At 57.3% G+C, this 18,469-nt stretch overlaps 6 protein-coding genes and 1 non-coding gene across 7 annotated transcripts; 2 read left to right on the top strand and 5 right to left on the bottom strand.

Annotated features, from left to right (window-relative positions):
• Window positions 1-268: 268 nt before the first annotated feature.
• On the bottom strand, window positions 269-2,354 carry BXZ73DRAFT_74962 (glycoside hydrolase family 16 protein; the record flags this gene model as incomplete). Its single annotated transcript, XM_048022129.1, has 8 exons — window positions 269-736; window positions 796-863; window positions 921-1,055; window positions 1,107-1,308; window positions 1,961-2,041; window positions 2,103-2,131; window positions 2,182-2,222; window positions 2,278-2,354. 8 exons carry the CDS (start codon window positions 2,352-2,354, stop codon window positions 269-271), a joined length of 1,101 nt encoding a protein of 366 aa, XP_047881264.1.
• Window positions 2,355-2,534: 180 nt separating this feature from the next.
• On the bottom strand, window positions 2,535-2,605 carry BXZ73DRAFT_t38. The gene has a single exon. It is a non-coding gene; the product is annotated as a tRNA-Gly (tRNA).
• Window positions 2,606-3,254: 649 nt separating this feature from the next.
• Window positions 3,255-6,429, bottom strand: BXZ73DRAFT_98172 (uncharacterized protein; the record flags this gene model as incomplete). Its single annotated transcript, XM_048027614.1, has 12 exons — window positions 3,255-3,341; window positions 3,401-3,466; window positions 3,521-3,734; window positions 3,808-3,873; window positions 3,924-4,108; window positions 4,170-4,252; window positions 4,302-4,365; window positions 4,427-4,642; window positions 4,713-4,990; window positions 5,524-5,964; window positions 6,007-6,099; window positions 6,366-6,429. 12 exons carry the CDS (start codon window positions 6,427-6,429, stop codon window positions 3,255-3,257), a joined length of 1,857 nt encoding a protein of 618 aa, XP_047881263.1.
• A 799-nt stretch (window positions 6,430-7,228) lies between these two features.
• On the bottom strand, window positions 7,229-10,267 carry BXZ73DRAFT_14533 (uncharacterized protein; the record flags this gene model as incomplete). The annotated part of the gene is made up of 5 exons (XM_048017497.1): window positions 7,229-7,632; window positions 7,704-7,813; window positions 7,880-8,045; window positions 8,115-8,295; window positions 10,142-10,267. Coding segments are annotated over 5 exons (987 nt in total), but the record flags the coding sequence as incomplete, so codon positions are not given.
• Window positions 10,268-10,927: 660 nt separating this feature from the next.
• BXZ73DRAFT_88203 (uncharacterized protein) lies at window positions 10,928-12,442 on the bottom strand (the record flags this gene model as incomplete). Its single annotated transcript, XM_048024864.1, has 5 exons — window positions 10,928-11,089; window positions 11,142-11,442; window positions 11,493-11,981; window positions 12,043-12,159; window positions 12,219-12,442. The coding sequence occupies 5 exons, from the start codon at window positions 12,440-12,442 to the stop codon at window positions 10,928-10,930; spliced, it is 1,293 nt and encodes a 430-aa protein (XP_047881261.1).
• A 289-nt stretch (window positions 12,443-12,731) lies between these two features.
• BXZ73DRAFT_41735 (uncharacterized protein) lies at window positions 12,732-13,901 on the top strand (the record flags this gene model as incomplete). The annotated part of the gene is made up of 5 exons (XM_048018826.1): window positions 12,732-12,857; window positions 12,919-13,102; window positions 13,169-13,343; window positions 13,399-13,511; window positions 13,570-13,901. 5 exons carry the CDS (start codon window positions 12,732-12,734, stop codon window positions 13,899-13,901), a joined length of 930 nt encoding a protein of 309 aa, XP_047881260.1.
• A 2,017-nt stretch (window positions 13,902-15,918) lies between these two features.
• BXZ73DRAFT_74957 (uncharacterized protein) lies at window positions 15,919-17,465 on the top strand (the record flags this gene model as incomplete). The annotated part of the gene is made up of 2 exons (XM_048022128.1): window positions 15,919-15,933; window positions 15,987-17,465. 2 exons carry the CDS (start codon window positions 15,919-15,921, stop codon window positions 17,463-17,465), a joined length of 1,494 nt encoding a protein of 497 aa, XP_047881259.1.
• Between the last annotated feature and the right edge of the window lie 1,004 nt (window positions 17,466-18,469).

Raw genomic sequence — 18,469 nt, 5'->3', positions numbered from 1 at the left:
GCGGCGGCGTACATGCAGAGTAAAGACCGACATTAATTATCATCCAAACAGACATTTGTCACCACGCGGTTATAACCGCCTGAAACCGTAAGTACGTCGTGATGTGAGTATTCAAGCAGTCCGTCAGCACTGAACAACGTATGGGCACCTAAGCACGACTCCTAAGGCCCACATGGCCGAGACCGGACAACGTGGGGCGGCGGCTAGCGCCAGCCCAGCTCGCCGAGGCCTTGGCCGAGCCCTGGACTCGAGAAGTTGAGCTTGAAGCTCAAACGAGGACGGCGCCGAGCGCGAGGGCGGCGCCAGCGACGAGCGCGCTCCAGACGCTTGCACCCGCGGACAGGGCGCGGAGCGAGCCGGCGCCGTTCACGGTCGTCTCGTTCGTGACGGCGACCTGGGGGTTGAACGACGAGGTGTTGGTGCCGAAGACGTACGAGGTCGCGCCGGCGGGGTTCGACTTGGAGTCGGCGCAGGTGATGGAGACGGACTCGACGAGGGCGTAGAAGTGGCCGGCGGCCTTGTAGTCCGGGTCGTCGAAGTTGATGAGCCCGCCGGACCAGTCGATCGTGCCCTGGGCGGACTGAGAGATGCCGGCAGGCCAGACGGAGAGCTGCACCCGGGACGGGGTGGAGGGGTAGTGCGAGACGCCGTCGGAGCCAGTCACGTCCGAGCGCTTGAGGGTGCGGACGGCATTGCCGTCGATGAGCCAGGTGAGGGTGTCCTGTTGCCAGTCAATCTGGAAGAAAACATGGTCGGTACTTGGAGAAATGAGGAGAAGAAGCAATAGTGGCATACGGTGTAGTCGTGATAGTTGCTGAAGGTGTCGGTCAGGTTGCCATGGGTGGCACCATCGTTCGGGTTGGCTGACGGAGAACGGTTAGGATATAATGCGATGTGCCGCAATAGAAAGAGACACTCACGGACATAGCCTTGCCAGAAGAAGTTCGACTGGCCCTCAGTGGTTTGGGTACCAGGGAACTCCCAGTCGATCTCGTCCTTAATATCGGACATGGTGATGAACGCGGTCACGACACCCGCCCAGCGACCAGTCTTGACTGTTAAAATTGTCAGTGAAGGAGTTTGTTCACGTCCATAGTGGCACTTACGCCTGGCTGTAATGGTTCCATAGTGGACGTAGCGGGTGGAGGAGATACGGGAACCACCGTTGGTTTCAGTGAGGATTAGCGCGGCCTCGCCAGTTGTGGAGTTGAGGAGAGTGCCCGAGTTCACGATCCAGTCGTATTTTGTCGCGTTGCCGTCAAAGTACGTGGCGTTGGAGAGGACGCGCGAGAAGTCGGTGAACGTAAGCTATGTACAAACTATGTCAGTAGCAGTCCTCCTACAAACGAAAGTTCCGCCTGAAACAAGCATTTAAAAGTTCACGGAGCGCACCGCAGCATGCACGATGCAAAAGCGTCCAAGGAGTCTCACCCGATGATGTCTAAATATTCCGCGCAAGCCAATTGGTGGCCTATGCCTGGAGCTCGCGAGGCACGACGGACCGATCTCGAGGTACCCGAGCGATCGCAGTGGCTTCGCGAGGCTCTGCCGACCACGACGAGGAGGCGGAGTCCTCTTGTGATCGTCACACCTGTCCACTCGCCAAGACCGAAGCGCTGCCACAATCTCTTGAGACATCGCTGCCCCTCCAGTGAGGACTGCCTCGCAACAACACGCGGGATAGCGCGCGGCGGCGGTCCCATGTATGCCCGGAGGAATGTCTGCGTTGGTTCTCTGAACGCCTACGCCGCGTGCGCTCGGAGGAGACCCAGGTGTGGATCACGAGAGGACGGCGGGCTGATGGGGATGGGACGCGGCGGCGTACGCTGCCCGGTCGCCATGGTCGCCCCGGACCCTGCCCGAGACGAACACAGCGGTCGCGCAGGCCGTGGGGGCGTGGTGGGTAGGCGTGGGGGATCGCGCGGAGAAAGCAAAGACAAAGAAAGCGGGCTTGACGTACGTTGGCACTCTGGCAGACGGGCTCCGGCATGCAGGACGTGAGCGATTTCGACCAAAGGGGGTTGCAGCCGCCGAGGCAGAACTGCGCATGTCGCGAGGGAGTTGAGTTGTAGGTTTCGCAGCAGACTAGAGAGAGCACGTACGCTGTCGGTGCCGCAGAACCCGAACTCGCCTGCAAGAGTCGTCTGTAAGGTGGTGGTGACATGTCGGAGAGGCACTCACTGCAGCACGGGGCAGCCGTTCCACACTGCGTGGTGGCATTACTGCGAGCCGCAATCGGTCAGGTAGACGGAGAACGTAAAATCAGGTGTGGCGTACCATGTCTGTTGGGCAGAGACGGCAGACAGGGAGGCAATGAGACCGAGAACAATGGCAGTGGAGAGCTTGAAAGACATGGTGGGTAGAGACAGCGTTGGTGATGAAGAGAGTGGGAGAGGAAGACCAGCAGCCGAGGTGGAAGGAGGAGGGAGAGTTACGCGACCAGAGCTCGGAGCTGCTTCCCCAGCAACCTCCCCGCCCGGTCTTGATGCCCGCATCGCCCACGTGCAGCAAAAAACAATGACAATACCGAGTTATGCATTAAGGGGGAATCGAACCCCCGGCGGGTCGATGGCAACGACCCAGGTTACCACTACCCCATTAATGCTTGGCACGTGAGGACCTGTTGCATTATTAGTCTAGTGCAGGCCCCCACCGCCGTGGTGGGGGTAGCGCACACGCTGGGTCGACCTGTTGTAACTGATTCGGAAACAACTCGCTCTTCACACGCAGCCATGCCCACCAAACGGCTGGGTGTGTCGCCCCCCGGTCTGATCGACAAACCACACAGTGAGGATCGGGAGCAGGCGTGAGGATCGCACAAGAGAGTCTGGCGCACCAGTGGGGTGCGGTCCATCCTTCGCGGGAAAGACGCATCCGTACTAGGGCTGAGCAGGCGTGGAGGCGAAGCTCTTCGTAGTCAGAGGTGGGCATTCTCTGGCTGAGACGTGCGCAGAGGACGGCAGATTTGCTTGGCGGGCTGGAGTGCGGTGAGCCGCGGATGCAAAGATGCGGGAGAATCGAGATGGAGGTCTTCGCATTCCTGATCATAACTGGGTCGTTGGAGACACGGTGCAGATGAGCTCCAACTGGGCTTTTGCATCGTTACTGACCTTCCTCAGGCCAACAACACAACCGGTACGTAACAGGCGTATAGCCCCATCAGCCACAGTACATGCGCGCATCTTCACGCCGCGACCCACTTCGAACGCCTGTCTCCAGGCAGGTACTTGCGTCGCCGCAGTCCTCCGTTCGTACTAGTACACCAACTTGTCTGTATGGGCGTAGACGCTGTAAAGCGCCGCGAGCTCCGTCCAGTAAGGGCTCGCGCAGGCCTGGGTCGTCTAGTGCCGACTCTGCTCAGCCTGCCGTGTGACGATCAAGGCATTCGCAAAAAACGCACCTTAGTAGCGTCGTCACTGTCGCCTGAGCCGAGTGCAGTGATGCAGTCCTGGGTATCCTCTTCTAGCTGCGACAGATCCTCAACGATAGGGTTCACCGGCATGCAGGGGAAGCTGCGTACCTTGGTCCTCGGCCGATCGAACACTTCGTAAAAGATCGCCTCCTGTTGCTTGAACCGGCTACACACCTGCCTTACGTCCTGCGCGACCTCGTCCATGAGGTCCCTCAGGCGCCTAGCTTCTTTGGCTCGAATAGTAAACGCACGCCGGGGGTGCGTCTGGGAATCTTCGGGGTTATTCTCTACGACCATTTCAACGGAGTGGAACAGTCGCAGTCTCGGCGTCAGCAGGTGCGCGGGGAGATCAGGTTGAGAGAGACGACGGACCAACGCGAGACACTGGGACATACTGGCGTCCAGTCCAGCCAAACAGACCACCAATGAACATTTCCACGCTGAAGAACAGCCCGAAAAGGCTGAACATGCTACTTTTAATACGACATCGCAGTTAGGAACCACGACTCACATGTCGGCACCGGTCAGCTCGTAATCATCGTAGTCCACGCTCTCGTCGTCCTCTTCGAACGCCTCGGTGCTTTGCTTGAGAATATCGTCGACGGCGTGTTGCAAGTCGTTCCCGAAGGTCTCGAGGGACTTGCGCATGCCGTCGATACCGTCAGGGAAACTGATGTTATAAAACGATCCAAATTCCTAACAGCGAGGCAGTCAAAGATTTAGACTACGCGCTGATGGACGAAGGAGATAACGATACCTCAGTATATGCCGACAGTATGGCGGTCTTCTCGTCGTCCGCCGGATAGGGAGCTCCATGATCTGTGGTGGTTCTGAAGGGGGCTGCTGCGACGTTAGGGTATGCCGAACCCAAGACAAGAACGTTTCGCACAGGTCAGAGTCGCCGAGACGCGGACCGCAACAATCTCTGATCGGAAGATAAACTTTTTGTACGCCTGCACATCCGGTGGCATGTTAGTGTCGACGGAAAATATGCTCAGGAGACCGAAAGCGCACAAGGCAGGCTTGAGACCACTGCTCTATATACCCTTGGTCCCCAATAATGCCCTCGATGTAGCTGACCTTCTGCCCGATACCGGACAGAATACGGCTCGAGTCTGAAACTTCGTGCACAAGCTGCTTGAAGCGCATAGCGAGAGGGACGGTCATGATGTAGGGAGGGGGTGGTGGTCGGGGGTGGAGAGCGTGACGAAGTCTCCTGTACGAATAATGCTGGTGGCTCCGTCACCGGTGAGCGTAGTAGGCGCGATACATAGGGGAAGAATTCGCTTCGGGTGCGAACCACGTCTGAAGCTCTGAAGCGCGGCATCCACGCGCTGTTCTCTTGGTTGCGTCCTGGGCCTTGAGTGTCGGAAAGCCACGGGCGTGAACGGGTGATTACCGAGCCGCGAAATAGACCGTGCGCCGAACGCAAAAGTATGACAGTCGGAGGCGCGACGACCGCGTTGTGGCAGGTTGTCGCGGGAGACCGGGGCGATCCCGGCTTCGGCCCGGCCGCGTTGACAAAGCTGTACTCGAAAGCACCGACGTCCTGATCAACCTCGTCACCATTGTCCTCGTCTTGCAGCACCACATTTGAACTCCTCTTGCTGATGTTTTTTTGAATCCAGTGATCGCTTCTTGGCCTCGTCCGATGCGAGCCCGGGCTATCGGTGGCGGTCCCCCAAGGCCCGGTTGCTGAACGTGACAGTGGGCGACGTCCGCGGTACCGTCCGTGGACCGTCGCACAGTACTGCACTCGTCGAACCCATTTACTCCGACCGACACCAGACGACCCAGGGCCGCGGCCCTTAATGGCTCGTGGCGCTTTGCAGTGTCTACTTCGAGGCATCCAAGTGAATGTACTAACACGAGCGGATGAATGCGGGCGCCATACCCCCGTACTAGTGAGATGCGATGAGATACTATAAGCCGTCTACGTCAGAAGTTGCCACTTAGTAACATTGCCATGCACGAAGTTCAGTGCCTACGAGATGGAGCCAGTGCGCCATAATCAGGAACCACGATGCAAGCCGAGACATTAATTTCGTCTAGTCTATCTGCGAACCCGAGTCTGAGTTTCCTTCAGTCCAACCCCACCTCCCCCTCCGTACCAGTCGCCCCCGCGGCGGTCATCGTCGGCGTCTTCTCCGTCGCGCCCTCCCTCTTCGTCGTCACCGTGATCGTCATCACGACCTGCCCGCTCTCCGCCGGCCCCGCGGGCGCGGGCGTCACGCCCCCAGCGGCCGTGTCCCCGAACAGCCACCCCCAGTCCAGCTTCGGCCTCGCATTGACGAGCGCGGCGGAGTCGAGCGTCGAGGTCGTCACGGACGTGTACCCGTTCCCGCCCGTGAACGTCATCGTCATCTCGGCAGACGGCGCGGGCTCCGGGGTGTACCCGGCGGCGGCGCCGAGCGTGGAGGCGTACGACCGCACGGTGGGGTGGTTGACCGTGAAGCTAAAGACTGGATTGGACGGGGGGATGCGCGTGAGCGTCGGGGTGGTTGTGAAGTTAGGGGTGTTCGGGAGACGGGGGGTGGGGGGCGAGGGAGGCACTGCGAGGGAGGGAGAGAGGGAGAGGGATGGGCGGGACTCACTTTGGGTGAAGCAGATCATGGAGAAGATGGCGATGGCCCACGCGAAGCCGCGCAGGACGGCGCCGAAGAACCATTTGAGGGCGCTGAGGAGGCCTTTGGACGCGGCGGTGAGAAGCTACTTCATGGTGAGGTGGCCGGGGTGGGATGAGGAGGGGGGAGCTGGGCACTGTCGATGTGCCTATGCTCTGCGCAGGTTTGAATATTCGTGCGAGCTACGGCTTGCACTGCGGCGCGACCGCATTAGAGGTGGACTACCAGGCTTCTCGGGGATGGAGTCATTGGAAGCACTGCGGGACGTCAGATGCGACGGACTGTGGTCATATTTCTGCCAGACCGGACAGTACAGCCGCCCGGCATACGAGCGAACCGCCAGAGGACGGTATTGTCGGCGAGGCTTGATCGGAGCTTGTTGACATCGAGCATAGCAGCAGTGATTGATCAAGCAGACGATGGAGTTGACATATTTCAGACTCCTGGATAAAGAAGGTTCGAGTGTGCGTTGAGAACATGGGAACAAGAAGTCTTCACAATCAGGATCGCACGGGGATGGTCAAGTACTGGCCGCCTCGGCCGGCGATGTCGATAGGTTTCACGACACCAAGACGAGCCATAGCGTCTACTGAGGAGAAGCATCAGTTGCATACTCGGAGTGATTGGGTTTGCTCACTGCGCATGGTTCCTTGACCGCAGCATATAAACACGACAGCAAAATCGATACATTCCTTGGAGTAGGGTGTACATACAAACATTGTCCACAGCGCGATAGCAATTAATGGTATACATGTGAGGCCCAGACCGATCGGTTCATGTAGAACCTGAACAACAACATCATTGTTACACCAAGCGCGAGGCCATCTTGATCGAACGAAAGCATCGCGCACCATGACAGCTACAATCAGAGCTCTTGGGTGAGGTCCACAACCACACGCCGGCGCATGCGGTCCACGTCCCACTGTTCCCTGGTCTTGAATTCCACGACCTCGACCTCAGATTCGGTGTCCACGATCTCGTGCACGGGCTGCGACCTGGTCTTGCGCTTTCCCGTGCTCGTTGGTTGAGACTGAGGCTGAGGCTCGGGCTGAAATGGGCGTTGTGACCGGGACTGGGACAGCGACTGGGGCGACTGCTTCGCAGTCTGTGTTCGGAGGGGAGTGGCGGGGGGCGAGGTGAGGGACTGAGAGGCTCCATGCTTGACAATGAGCTCCCGCTCGAGCTTCCGCCGCCGCCGCCGCTCGACGCGCTCCATCTTGCGCCGCAGCTCGTCCATCTGGCTCTGCAGGTCCTCAAGCTCGTCCTCGACTTCGCTCTCAGACCCGATGTCCGACGCGGCCACGGGGTTGGCATTCGGTTTCGCCCCCTCTGCTTCTGGATGGGCCTTGACGTCGTCTTGGACGACAATAGGGTTGGTGCGACGAGGCTCGATTTTGACCTTTGGTCGGATCTCGCCCTCGAAGCGCTCGGCTTTAACGCGGGGCTTTACGTCCTCGGCGTCAGAGTCTTCCGGGTCGCGTGGGCGCTTGATACCACGCGGCAGAACGCCCAAGAGATCCTGCACGGGTTCGCCGCATCCGCGCTGGACTCGCTTCACGTCCTCGTCGGGAACGATACCTTGAGCTTGGAGGAGCGCTGCGTGCAGCGTCGGGGTTGTCAGAGGGAAGAGACGGTGCTGCGGGCAAGTGGCGCGATAGGGGACTCACCAAGTGGCCTGTACCGGAAGATGAAGACGGCAATGTCGCCCTCGGCCGGGTCAAGGGGGGTGCTGTAGGTCTGGGTGTACGCCTTTTTGATGCGGACGGTTTCCCCAAGGCTGCGACGTGGGTATATGCGGCATGAGAGACGAGGGGGAAGGTACAGTAAAACAAAAGAAGCCCACCTAGTACAATGAACTCCACCTTTTTTGCACCGCTCGTTGACAGGTCCGACAGGCTGAAACTTGCCCTTGGTATGTGGAACGGCGCGGACCTCAGCACGAATGCGAGAGACCGCCACTTGGATCTCGCCGAGAGCGGCGTGAGAGACTGAGTCAGAGACATCTTCATCTGAACGCACAACAAAGTGGAAATCATGTTGAGGATCGCATATAGCGAAAATAGGGTGATTGTGCGCACCTGTTGTCTGCAATTCCGCAAACTTGAACGGTCTCCTGCTCATCGGAGACGTCCTGACACCCCATCTCATGCCCTTGTCTCCAGGCATACACCTGTTTCCTCCAGCATCCCTTCCGTCAATCGTGATAACGTATCGTAGATGGGTGTCTGAGAGAGCATTGAGCCACTCAATCTTGAAGGTCTTTGCATCGAAGTGGTGAGACGACATCCTGTAGACCAGTAGAATATAAAGGGACGCACCTTGCCACATTCACTAGGTATATAGCAAGCGATGGTCTTGCCATCTCTACCCTCCGGTTTGACGCCGTACTCTGGGAGGGAAGCTCCGTTGGAGGTGATTATGACGTGGCAGCCCTTGAGGTGCATGCCGATATACGTGGAGTTGGAGAGGGGAAACGAGAGGAAAAGTGTGAGAAGTGTGAGGGAGGAGAGGGAAGGAGGAGAGGGGAGGGGGCTGCAGCGATGGCGGTGGTGGGGAACAAAGAGGGCTGTGAGAAGAAGCCGCCCGTCGGACCCCGAATTGACTCGCGACGCGACGCGCGGAGGGCACGTGTATCACGTGCACATGATCTGAGCGCCTATATCTCCTTGGAGGCCTCGTGCCAGTCGTCCCGTAGAGCTGGGTCGCGCACCTAAGTATGTCGTTCACGGCAAAGTGCAAGGACACATGGATCGCATCGCAATCGTTAAAACGCAAAAATGCGGTATCTTCTATACAGCGCGTAAGGTATGAATGAAAAAAGCAATGATACTGTCACAAGTACTACGGAACACTAAATTTCCGAACCCAACGCGACTCAATCCGAAGTCAGGTCGATAACACCCGCACTGTCGACGCGAAATACCGGCATGCTGCTCGACTCGGTCTTGATCTCCTTCTTCACTTTTGTGACGGATATCTTGCGCTTCTTCTTCCGATCGGATCTCAGTTTCAACTGGCTCTGAATCTCCTGGAGTTGACGCTGCGAAGAACGTCAGGAAAGGATGTCAACGGGGTGAACAACCAGCGGCACCTGTAGAGCCTCCAGTTCGCCGTCATCTTCGGAGCTACTATCGTTTGGATTTTCCGACGATTTTTCTTCATGGCTACGCTTTTCGGATGATGGAGATTCTGGATCGGTAGGAGCTTTGCGCTTCATTGAAGCGTCCGCCTCGCCTTCGTGCTTGGCGACTGGAGGTGTCTCAGGGGCAGGCGCAATGCCTTGCGCCTGGAGTAAAGCTGATGCAGAGCAAGACATCCCAAGACGCGCAGTTGGGAGTTCATAACAACGTGGAGTTGACAGGAGCAAATGAGCTTACCAGCAGGTCTATAACGGAAAATGAATACAGCCGCAAACCCCTCCGACGGATCGACGGGGGTCGCTTTGACCAAATACGCACGCATTTTCGAGGCTGTCGATTCGCCTAGTCTGTGTTCCGAATTTTGTCGGGATAAAGCGAGGGTCATGTATGAGTTTGCACTCAATCTCCTACAGGAAGCGACTCACGCTACGCTGTGCGCACCAGCTTTCTTTGTCCTCTCATGAACGGCACCTACACCCATGAACGTTTCACTCTTCCAAGGAATCTTGTGATTAAGGTTTAACACGCGTGTGATTTCGACTCGGATAGTTCCCAGTTCGGAGAGGTCAGAGTATTGAGTCCCGACATCCTCGTCGTCTGGGGCGAAAGCGTGATAGGGAGGGTATCAGCATATCTTCAATCATACACCAACGGAAAGAACGAGCCAAAGTGTCGAGCATGTTGTCGAGCATAATTGGATTGCATAAGAGCTCACCAGTTGTCTTTAAATTGGAAAACATAAACGGTTGTTGGAAGTCTACGGAAGAGGTGCGGATGCCGTCCAAGGAAGCGGAGGATGCAGGACGCCCCTTCTGTCCCACCAACAATTGAGCCCCGTCAATCACGAACCCCATTTTTATAGAGTATTTTTCATCGTCATTGCGCCAATTCACGCCGAATCGCTGTTTCATCAGTGATGAGCACAGGTCCACTGCGGTCCCCAGAAGGGTGCCATCATCACTCACTTTACCACTCTCACTCGGTATGTAGCACCCGAACGTCTTTCCATCGTTTCCTTCGGGGGTCACGTCATATTCCGGAAGCCGAGTGCCTTCGCAAGATATCCAGATTTCATAGTCTTTGTGGTGCATTGAGAGCAGCCGCGAGAGACGGAGGGGGTCGTTGGTTTGCAGTGACGGGACGCCGGAGCAAGAGACGTACGGGCCCGGAGTCAGAACCGAGCACGAGCCCTCGGGTGAGTACCGGCGTTGGCGTTGAGCCTAAGGGAAACGGTCCAGAGCAAGTTGCCGAAATTGCTACCGATGCCATATGAAACGACTCGATTTGAGTCACATGACCGCGTCCCCACAGGCGGCCAGTAGATCTTGATATCACTACAAGTTTAAGTACTCTGATGGTCAACTGGCCAATCGGGCGTCTGAAGATGAAGCTGCACAGTATTAGTTCGAGTTCGGAGCAGATACGTACTGAACGTATATAAGCCCTCGTTGGATCCATTTTACTTACCATACCCTCTGGTCGTCTGACCTTCACGAGTGGATCTCGTTCTGAACAGTGCAGCGTAAATCTTCCCATCGGAAGTGCAAACGACTCCCTATAGTCTACGCCAATGAAACACAAGTTCGAGGCGACGATGCACGAATTATGGCCTTGCATGGTGCACGCGCAACTCTCGCTTGAATGGAAATAGACCGACACTCAAAGTCAGCTGAGTCGACGAAAATGAGCACCACGAACTCCAACATAAACGTCACGCTGATGTAAAACATGAACGGGGGGTGGAAGACGACCTAAGTGGTACTCCGGGACTCCCGTCCAGTTCTTGTCTGCGCCCGCTCCACCCTACGCAATGCCGCGCGGGCCTCCATCAAGCCCGTGCGCAACCCGATCTTCTTCGAGTGTGCCACTGTCTCTTCAAATGACTTCTTCGCGTCTTCCAGCTGCCCGGACATCTAACAGAAACGTCAGACCATATGGCACACGAGGTTTGGAATGATGAATCACTTCTAGGAGCGCACCCAAGTTGAACAATACAGCGGCGTACGTTTGTTCACAGAGCATCATGGCTTCCGGGTTCCTCCGGGCACCAGACATTGTTCGTGTCTTTTCAATGACGTCTTGTGCTTTCCGCGCCCATGCTTCCGCGTTATGAATGTTGGAGGGCGGCGGTCCTCGCGACATAATGTCAGACAGGTTGTTCATGACCTGAGCCGCTCGGCATCGGTCTTCGACGTTCGCCTCTTTCTCCCCCGGAGAAGGCTGCATCAGCAGGCCGACCGTCTGCAAATACAGCGTCGTCGCGTATCTGTCTCGAGGTGAGGGTGCTGCAGTGATAGAAGCGCGATATACACTTACTGGGGCTTGTTCTCTCTCGCGTAGAATCGTCCCAGAGCCTCCAACGGCGCAGCGACGTCCACCTTCCGCACCCACCACGGCATCTCCAGCTCCGCCAGCATGACAGTCGCGTCTTCTCCCGCGCCCGCCTTCTGCTTACCCTTGACGTCCACCCCGCCGGCGTCCTTCAGCATGCGCAGCGCTTCCTCGACGGCGAACGTGAGGAAGTGCTCGACTTCTTCGGGCTCGCGCTGATAGACCTCCGCCATCTCCCCGAGCTTGTGCGCAAGCGCGACGGTGCGCATGCGCTCACGGCCGGACAGTTGTGTCTGCGGCTGGGCTTCGGCAGCGCGAAGGAGGGCGAGTGCGGTGCTGTAGGTCTCGTACGCCTGTTCCGGCCGGTTGGTGGACTCGAGGACCTCCGCGAGAACAATGGCGATGCCGCTCAGCTTGAGATAGGGCTCTTGGGAGAAGGCGGTGATGGGGAGCTCTCGTGCGGTCTGCCATGCTCTTGCGAGCGTACGTCGAGCGTAAGACGCGGATGAAATGAGAGTGACGGTGAAAGACCCACCGTCGGAGATACCTCTCGCTCAAGTCCAGCTCGCCCTGATGCTTCGCTTTGATCCCTGCGCGCAAGTCTTCGCGCACCTCCTTGGGCCACATGGTAAAAGTCGCGTAAAAGTCATAGCTGTAGCGACGATGAGTTTTCGAGTGAACGCGGCATTCGGAAAGAGAGGCAGAACGTACATCCCATATGATGTGGCGGCAATTCCGACTCCGAGAAGGATAGTGAAAAGAGTGGAGACACGCATCCGCAGACCAGGTGATCCTGTCGAGGACTCGGAGGAGGTCGCGTATGATTTGGACCATTGCGCGTGCGGGATGGTAAGGCGGGGCACTTTGGGAGGTCGAGGTCGAGCTATGCTCCGCGAGAGGCGGGTTGTAGACCCATTTTTCGCGGCCCTTAGCATCACGAACGGGCAGGGAATTGGTGAGAGCAGGAGAACGGATCGGGAGTCGGGGTCGCACGCGCCTGGTGCTGTCGGTGACGTCGATGAGAGTGACACGGTCGCGTGACATTCGCGTCCATACGCGCGTCGGCGGGTCGCCCCTTTTGTCGACTCCCCTTGCCTCGCAACCGCCGTCAGCTTTGCCTGTGCCTCTCACTTTCACTCCCTTTCCGCTCTAGCAACTTTGTGCCTCTCTGCCATCGGCCCCAACGACGCTATCGACCCATCTAATTGCACTCCCGGCTCCTACATGCTGCACAAATCCTACGAAGTCTGGATTACCTGCGAGGGCGAGCGGCTGCCCGAATACCAAGCCAAGCCTGAAGGGAAGGACGGGAAGGAGATCGGGTGCTTCATTCCGAGCGAGAGTGGCAAGGTGTGTCGCCATGAGGCGCTTCCTATCGAATCTGACGCCAACGGCTACGGCGGTTCTGCAGAGTTTCGCGATCAACTGGAAGGACCATGCCGCCAAGGACGATCTCGTGTTCGGCTTCGACCTCGATGGGAGCCCCTTATCGCACGGCAAATGGTGTGCGGCTGGCGGGTCTGGCCAGAAGGCCGGCGTGATCACAGACGCCAACTCCGAGCAGGCTTTTCTCTTCGCGGATCTGAAGACTTCTGGTGAGTGCTGATCTTCGCCCATGAAGCTGAGGCCGTAGGGCATTATCTTGAACGCCGTGTTTGCAGACGACGAGGCTTTACTTAGCGGGACCGCCTCCCTCCCGGATATAGGCTCCATCCAAGTGAATGTGATGCGTCTGGTCCGAGGCTCAACTCGGCAGGTTCCGTTCATCGCAGACAAGTTCTCTGCAATCGGTGCCGTCCATGAGAGAAGCAAAAAAGCGGGCGCACATAGTGTCTCGTGAGTACCTGCTGTCTAACGCAAGCTCTTCACCTTCCATTGACAGATCATGTAGGCTGGGGAAAGGAGCTTCACTAGGGACCCACTATCAGACTCTCGCCGCATACACTCCGCTAGACCCGTCAGAAGGCTATGTTGCTACATTTAATTTCCGATACAGGCCGCTTGGTGAGTGGCACCCTTGTGAACATAGAACTTGCCTGACGTCTTGCTCGACCCTTCATAGCTCTGTTACAAGCACAAGACATTGCTCCTCTCGCGAAGCCAGAGCCGAAACCCCCAGCCGCGCCGCAGCAAAACGACAACAGGGCGCTCAAACGTAGTGGATCCTTTGAAGACCGCCTACCCAAGCGAGCTCGTCAGGAGCCTTCGCGGGATATGGGGACAATCGACCTGTCGGATGAAGAGGACGTGGAAACGTTGAAGGTATGTGCGAAACGCACTCTTATGACGTGGGCTCAACATGGTACATGCATCAGCGCCAGCTGCGCGACCTCCAGAAGAAAGTCTCGAGAGCGGTGTCGAACAAGAAGGCGTCGACAAGTACGAACAAAGTGAAGAAGGAGCCGAAGCCCGCTCGGTCCATGGACGATGACGACGTCATTGATTTGACTTCGGACTAAGTTGTGTTTCCTTCGCGCGTCGCCTTCCTTTCGCCGTGTGTTCCCTTTTACTTTTCGGGCCATACTTTCAGGACCTTATAATGCTCTATCATCCGTACTAAATTCTACGGTAGAATCTGTTACTCATGCTGTGAGAGCTGTGCCGCGTTGTTGTATCAAATGCTATGTACTTAACCTGTACAGATCCCAACTATTAGTCCGACTTTCCCTTATTTTTTGGGCGGTTTGCTCGTTCTGCATCCTAGAAGAGAACCACTTGAATCAAGCATCTGAGCGGACTCCGAAACCTATGGACCTGTCGGAAGCGCCCTTGACTCGCGCTCGCATGGATGCGTCGCCCGGGTGCGCGGACCTCTGTTCACACTGTGACTCTCACAACCTCCTTTCTATGCGTCACCGCGATTGGTTATGATCGTCTCTCTATTTGCACCTACCCTAGTCTTGTCTGTCATCGACCCCGTTGCTTACACACTCCCTTGGCAGTCCGAACCTTGAGCAATGTTGCAAAATTTGTATGAAGTGTGGATAGCGGTTGATGACGAGAAGCCCCCGGAGCACAACGTTGAAATGGAAAAAGATGATGGAAGAATTGATTCCCAGCGACAGACAAGCAAGTACTTAAGTACTCCAGTGCGAGCGCCATGCGCCCAGCAGTAGGCGCTGGGCGCGCCGGGGCGCGCCGGATGTGCTGTGCAGCAGTAGTGGTATCATGTCCGACTCAACGACGTGAGTCGCGACCTCGATGCCCGAGGCTGGAGCCCTGCCGCGACCGGAAGTTGCTACTGGCAGAATGTCCTGTCCTATTGGCAGGGCAACGGCGGTGCGTTCCCAGACATCTCATGGGTCATTCTTCTCATTGTTCTGAGCAGTTTGCTTGGTACAATGGGCGATCGGCTAATCTGGGTGAGCCCTCAGCCGATACACGAGTTTGTTGTGACAAATCCCGCGTTCGTCAGTTCATCTCATTATTCCCCTCGAGACCGTACACCTTGCGCCTCACGGAACCGGCCCACAAACACAGCGTGCAAATATTCCAAGCTATGGGCGAAGGGCGAGCTTATGTGCCCCTAGGCCACGTCGGGTCGCACGATATGATGCGCGTATTGTTGTCCGGGAGCACGTTCGAGGCTCGGTCGACAATGACGAGCTGGTTGCGTTACGACTGCGATGCTGGAACATTGGTGAGTCTGGAGGCTTGCGTATACGAGCGCCGGCTTAGCACAGGGTAGACGTGCTTTCAGCAGCAGCTGCACCAAATGCAACCGGACACAGATTTAAGTGCGTCTATCTTGCGTCCAGCGACGAACGCTATGGGGCATGTTAGCAGTCTGGCATGCTTTGGGACACAAGGGCTTGTTGTCAGCCCGTGGACATTCCCACTTCAACCGGGGCGTTGTTGGCCTGGTACGCCAGCCTCCGTTAATCATTCCCGGTGGAACATAATTGCTGATAATCTGGAGGGTCCTACCACCAGCAGAAGACGTGCCCCATCAGTCGGACGGCGAATATCCACTCCAACCAGACAAGTTTACTGCAGCGGCTACTGCTAAGCTGCGTGTCGAGTACAAGGCTGGATACTGCCTCGAAAAAATGCCGAGATGTCATGATTTCCACAGCGGGAGGCTCGCTAGAATGTATTAGGATGAGACGAGGAACCTGGAAGCTGAACACGACAAATGCAGATCAACGCAGGTTTTTGCCGACGAATATCTATGGTGGTACACGTGTCCCTCGCTCTATAGAGGACATCGATCTCACATCCATTGTTCCCCCCTCCCTTCAGAGACCTGGGACGCCATTGTGCATCCGTTACTGAAGCACTCGCTCAGTACCCGTGGAACTCGTACAAAATGCCCGTCTGACAGTCGTGTGAGCCCAGCGGAGGCTCCCACTCTTCGCCTCCCCTCCGTTCCTCCCGACGGCGCTACATCTAACGGCTTTCTCAGTTGGCAATGGATGTCTTCCAGGTAGGCTCCTTGAACTACCATACTCCGATGGTTCGGGCTGACTTCGGCCGTAGCCGTCGAAAGAAGACTCTTCGTGCTTTCCAACCGAGATCGAATTCGCGATCATCGGGAAGCTTCGTCTCAACAAGGCCACACTAAAGCTGTGTGCCTTGGTCTGTCAACGATGGCGCTACGTCAGCCAATCCCACCTCTTCGCGTCCATCTCTCTGCGCTGCGAGCGTATGGCCGACTTCGTCGCCGTGTTGGACGCCAATCGCACCCAAGTTGGAGGACACTTGCGGAACATCTCCATCAAGGGGGATTCTGCAACCGACGAGACCCCGCTGCCCCTGCCACTCTTTGTTCGCCTCCTCTCCCATCTCCCGAACTTATCCGATATCCAGATCGACCACTGTTCTTTGGAAGCTTCGTTCCCCTACCCTCCTCGCGTGGAGCTCACCGGTGGGAGGTGGCGTCCATTTTCCATCGACAACCTCACTTTCTTCAGCTGTGGCGCCCCCGACGGTAGTGTCTTGCCCTTCCTGTGGGCCCTGTGCCTGTTCTCCAGGATCGGCAGCCTGACGATCACCGAGGCCCACTGGGAGGACGGCTCTGTCGAGGTGGTGACTGCGGAGGATTTCAACACACCCGCCATTCATACGATCTCCCTCGAGAGCTTCCCGGAGGACCTCGACCTCTGCCTCTTCGACCTCCTCGAAGTCTCCGGTTCCCTCGCCAGGCACCTGCAAGAGCTCGACATCTTCCTACTCCGCGACCAAGCAGGCACCCCGAACCTCCTCACCGATATCGTCCGCCACGGCGCCCAAGTCCTCACGAAGCTCAAGGTCAACCTGTGCAGCCTGAGCCAATCATGTACGTTCGCCCCCTCAGCACCTCCGCGTCTTCCCCCAGTGACCGACGCGCCCCCTCCCCTCTCTCCAGCGATGCTCGACGAGTTCATGACGCTCGACCTCGCCCGCCTCCCCGCGCTCCAAGAGCTCACGCTCGTCGTCCAGCGCGCGTGCTGGTCGCTCAACACGATGACCAACAACCGCTTCCTCGGGTACTGGCTCGCCGTCTGGACGTGCTTCGTGCACACCGCCGCGCCCGCGCTGCACACGGTCACGTTCGCGCTCGACGCGATGAACGAGCCGCTCGGCTCGTTCTGCGCCGCCGTCCGGCACGCGCTCGAGCACGAGGAGGAACACCGGGACGTGTGGGCCGCGTTGGACGGCGCGGTGGTCGCGCGCGCGCCGGCGCTGCGCCGCGTCGAGGTGTTCGTCGGCAGGGACCAGAACTCGGTGAAGGCGCACGTCGAGGGGCCGCTTGAGGAGCTGTGGCGGATGTGCTTGCCGCGGACGTGGGCGACGGGCGTGGCGGGGTTCGTTTGGTTCGAGCCGTGGGTGGTGAACGAGGCGGTGAGGAACGCGCCGCCGCCCGTGATCGTTCTCGATGAGGAAGAAGAGCAGTTTGGGTTTGATGGCATGGACGAAGACGACGATGAGTTTAGCGACGAGGACGACGATATGGTCGATGGTGAATTTCAAGATTGATGGTTCTTCTGGCCTGTCAAAGTCCTGCTCCGATGTTGTCGATCGATGTACCGTGAGTACTAGTCAACGTTTGAAGCTGTAACATGCTCAATGCAAACCATTCTGCTCTGACTGTTATCAAGGGCCGCGGAGTGTGGTTGAATCCTCAAATTCAGATGATTACGACTCATCCGCTGGTGTTTTCAACTCCGACGAAGGGGTGAACCAACTTGCAGTCGTCGAAAGATGACGTGAGCTCAATGACAGCGGAGGCTTGCGGTCTGAGCGGAGTTGGAAATCGCATTATAGCTATCGCTTGTCTTTCGCGACGTTCCGATCAGAGACTTTCTCAGAGTTACCTTGGGCTACCTGAAGTTGCGACGTTCCTCATGTCTGGAACGTTGGACATCGTGAGTTCCCAAAGTATATACGGTGTGGTCCGCGGTTCTCACTTGGCGCTGAAGCTGCCCTCATGTACAGCTGCCACTGGGGATGCTCCTATCGTCCCGCTCACGAATCCACGCTTGCCTCCAGAGATCGAAATTGCCATAATCGAGCAGAAAAGGAGCCACAGATCACTACTGGAAAATTGGTCCTTTGTATGCCAGCGGTGGCGCGTAGTCTGTCAGGCAATCCTCTGGCGCTCCCTCGTCCTTCGCCTCTGGCCCTGGGCCAACGATGATCGGCACGATCACGACCTCCTCCGCATCCTGGACGCGAACCACACCATTGGGAACTACGTTCTGAGGTTGGAGATCAATGGAACTCCCAATCCCTTGGATGCCTCGGACGATTCGATGGAGCTATGCCCTCGTCTCTTGGGGAACCTCCTATGCAAGCTTCCACGACTCTGCCACCTACATTTCTACAAATGCACTTTCAATGGACTTCAGTGCGCCAAATGTGGAAGCATTCAGCCCGAAGAGACACTCGTGCCAGAACGGCGCCCCTCGATTGAGGCTCTCACCGTGGAAGCTTGCGAATCGACGAACCCAGGCGCATTCGACTTCCTCTCCACCCTCTCC

Source organism: Epithele typhae, assembly GCF_022376455.1.
Source record: "Epithele typhae strain CBS 203.58 chromosome Unknown BXZ73scaffold_6, whole genome shotgun sequence".
NCBI lineage: Eukaryota > Fungi > Basidiomycota > Agaricomycetes > Polyporales > Epitheliaceae > Epithele > Epithele typhae.
Note: the sequence above shows the minus strand (reverse complement) of the source record. Positions and strands in the feature narration are given on the sequence as shown.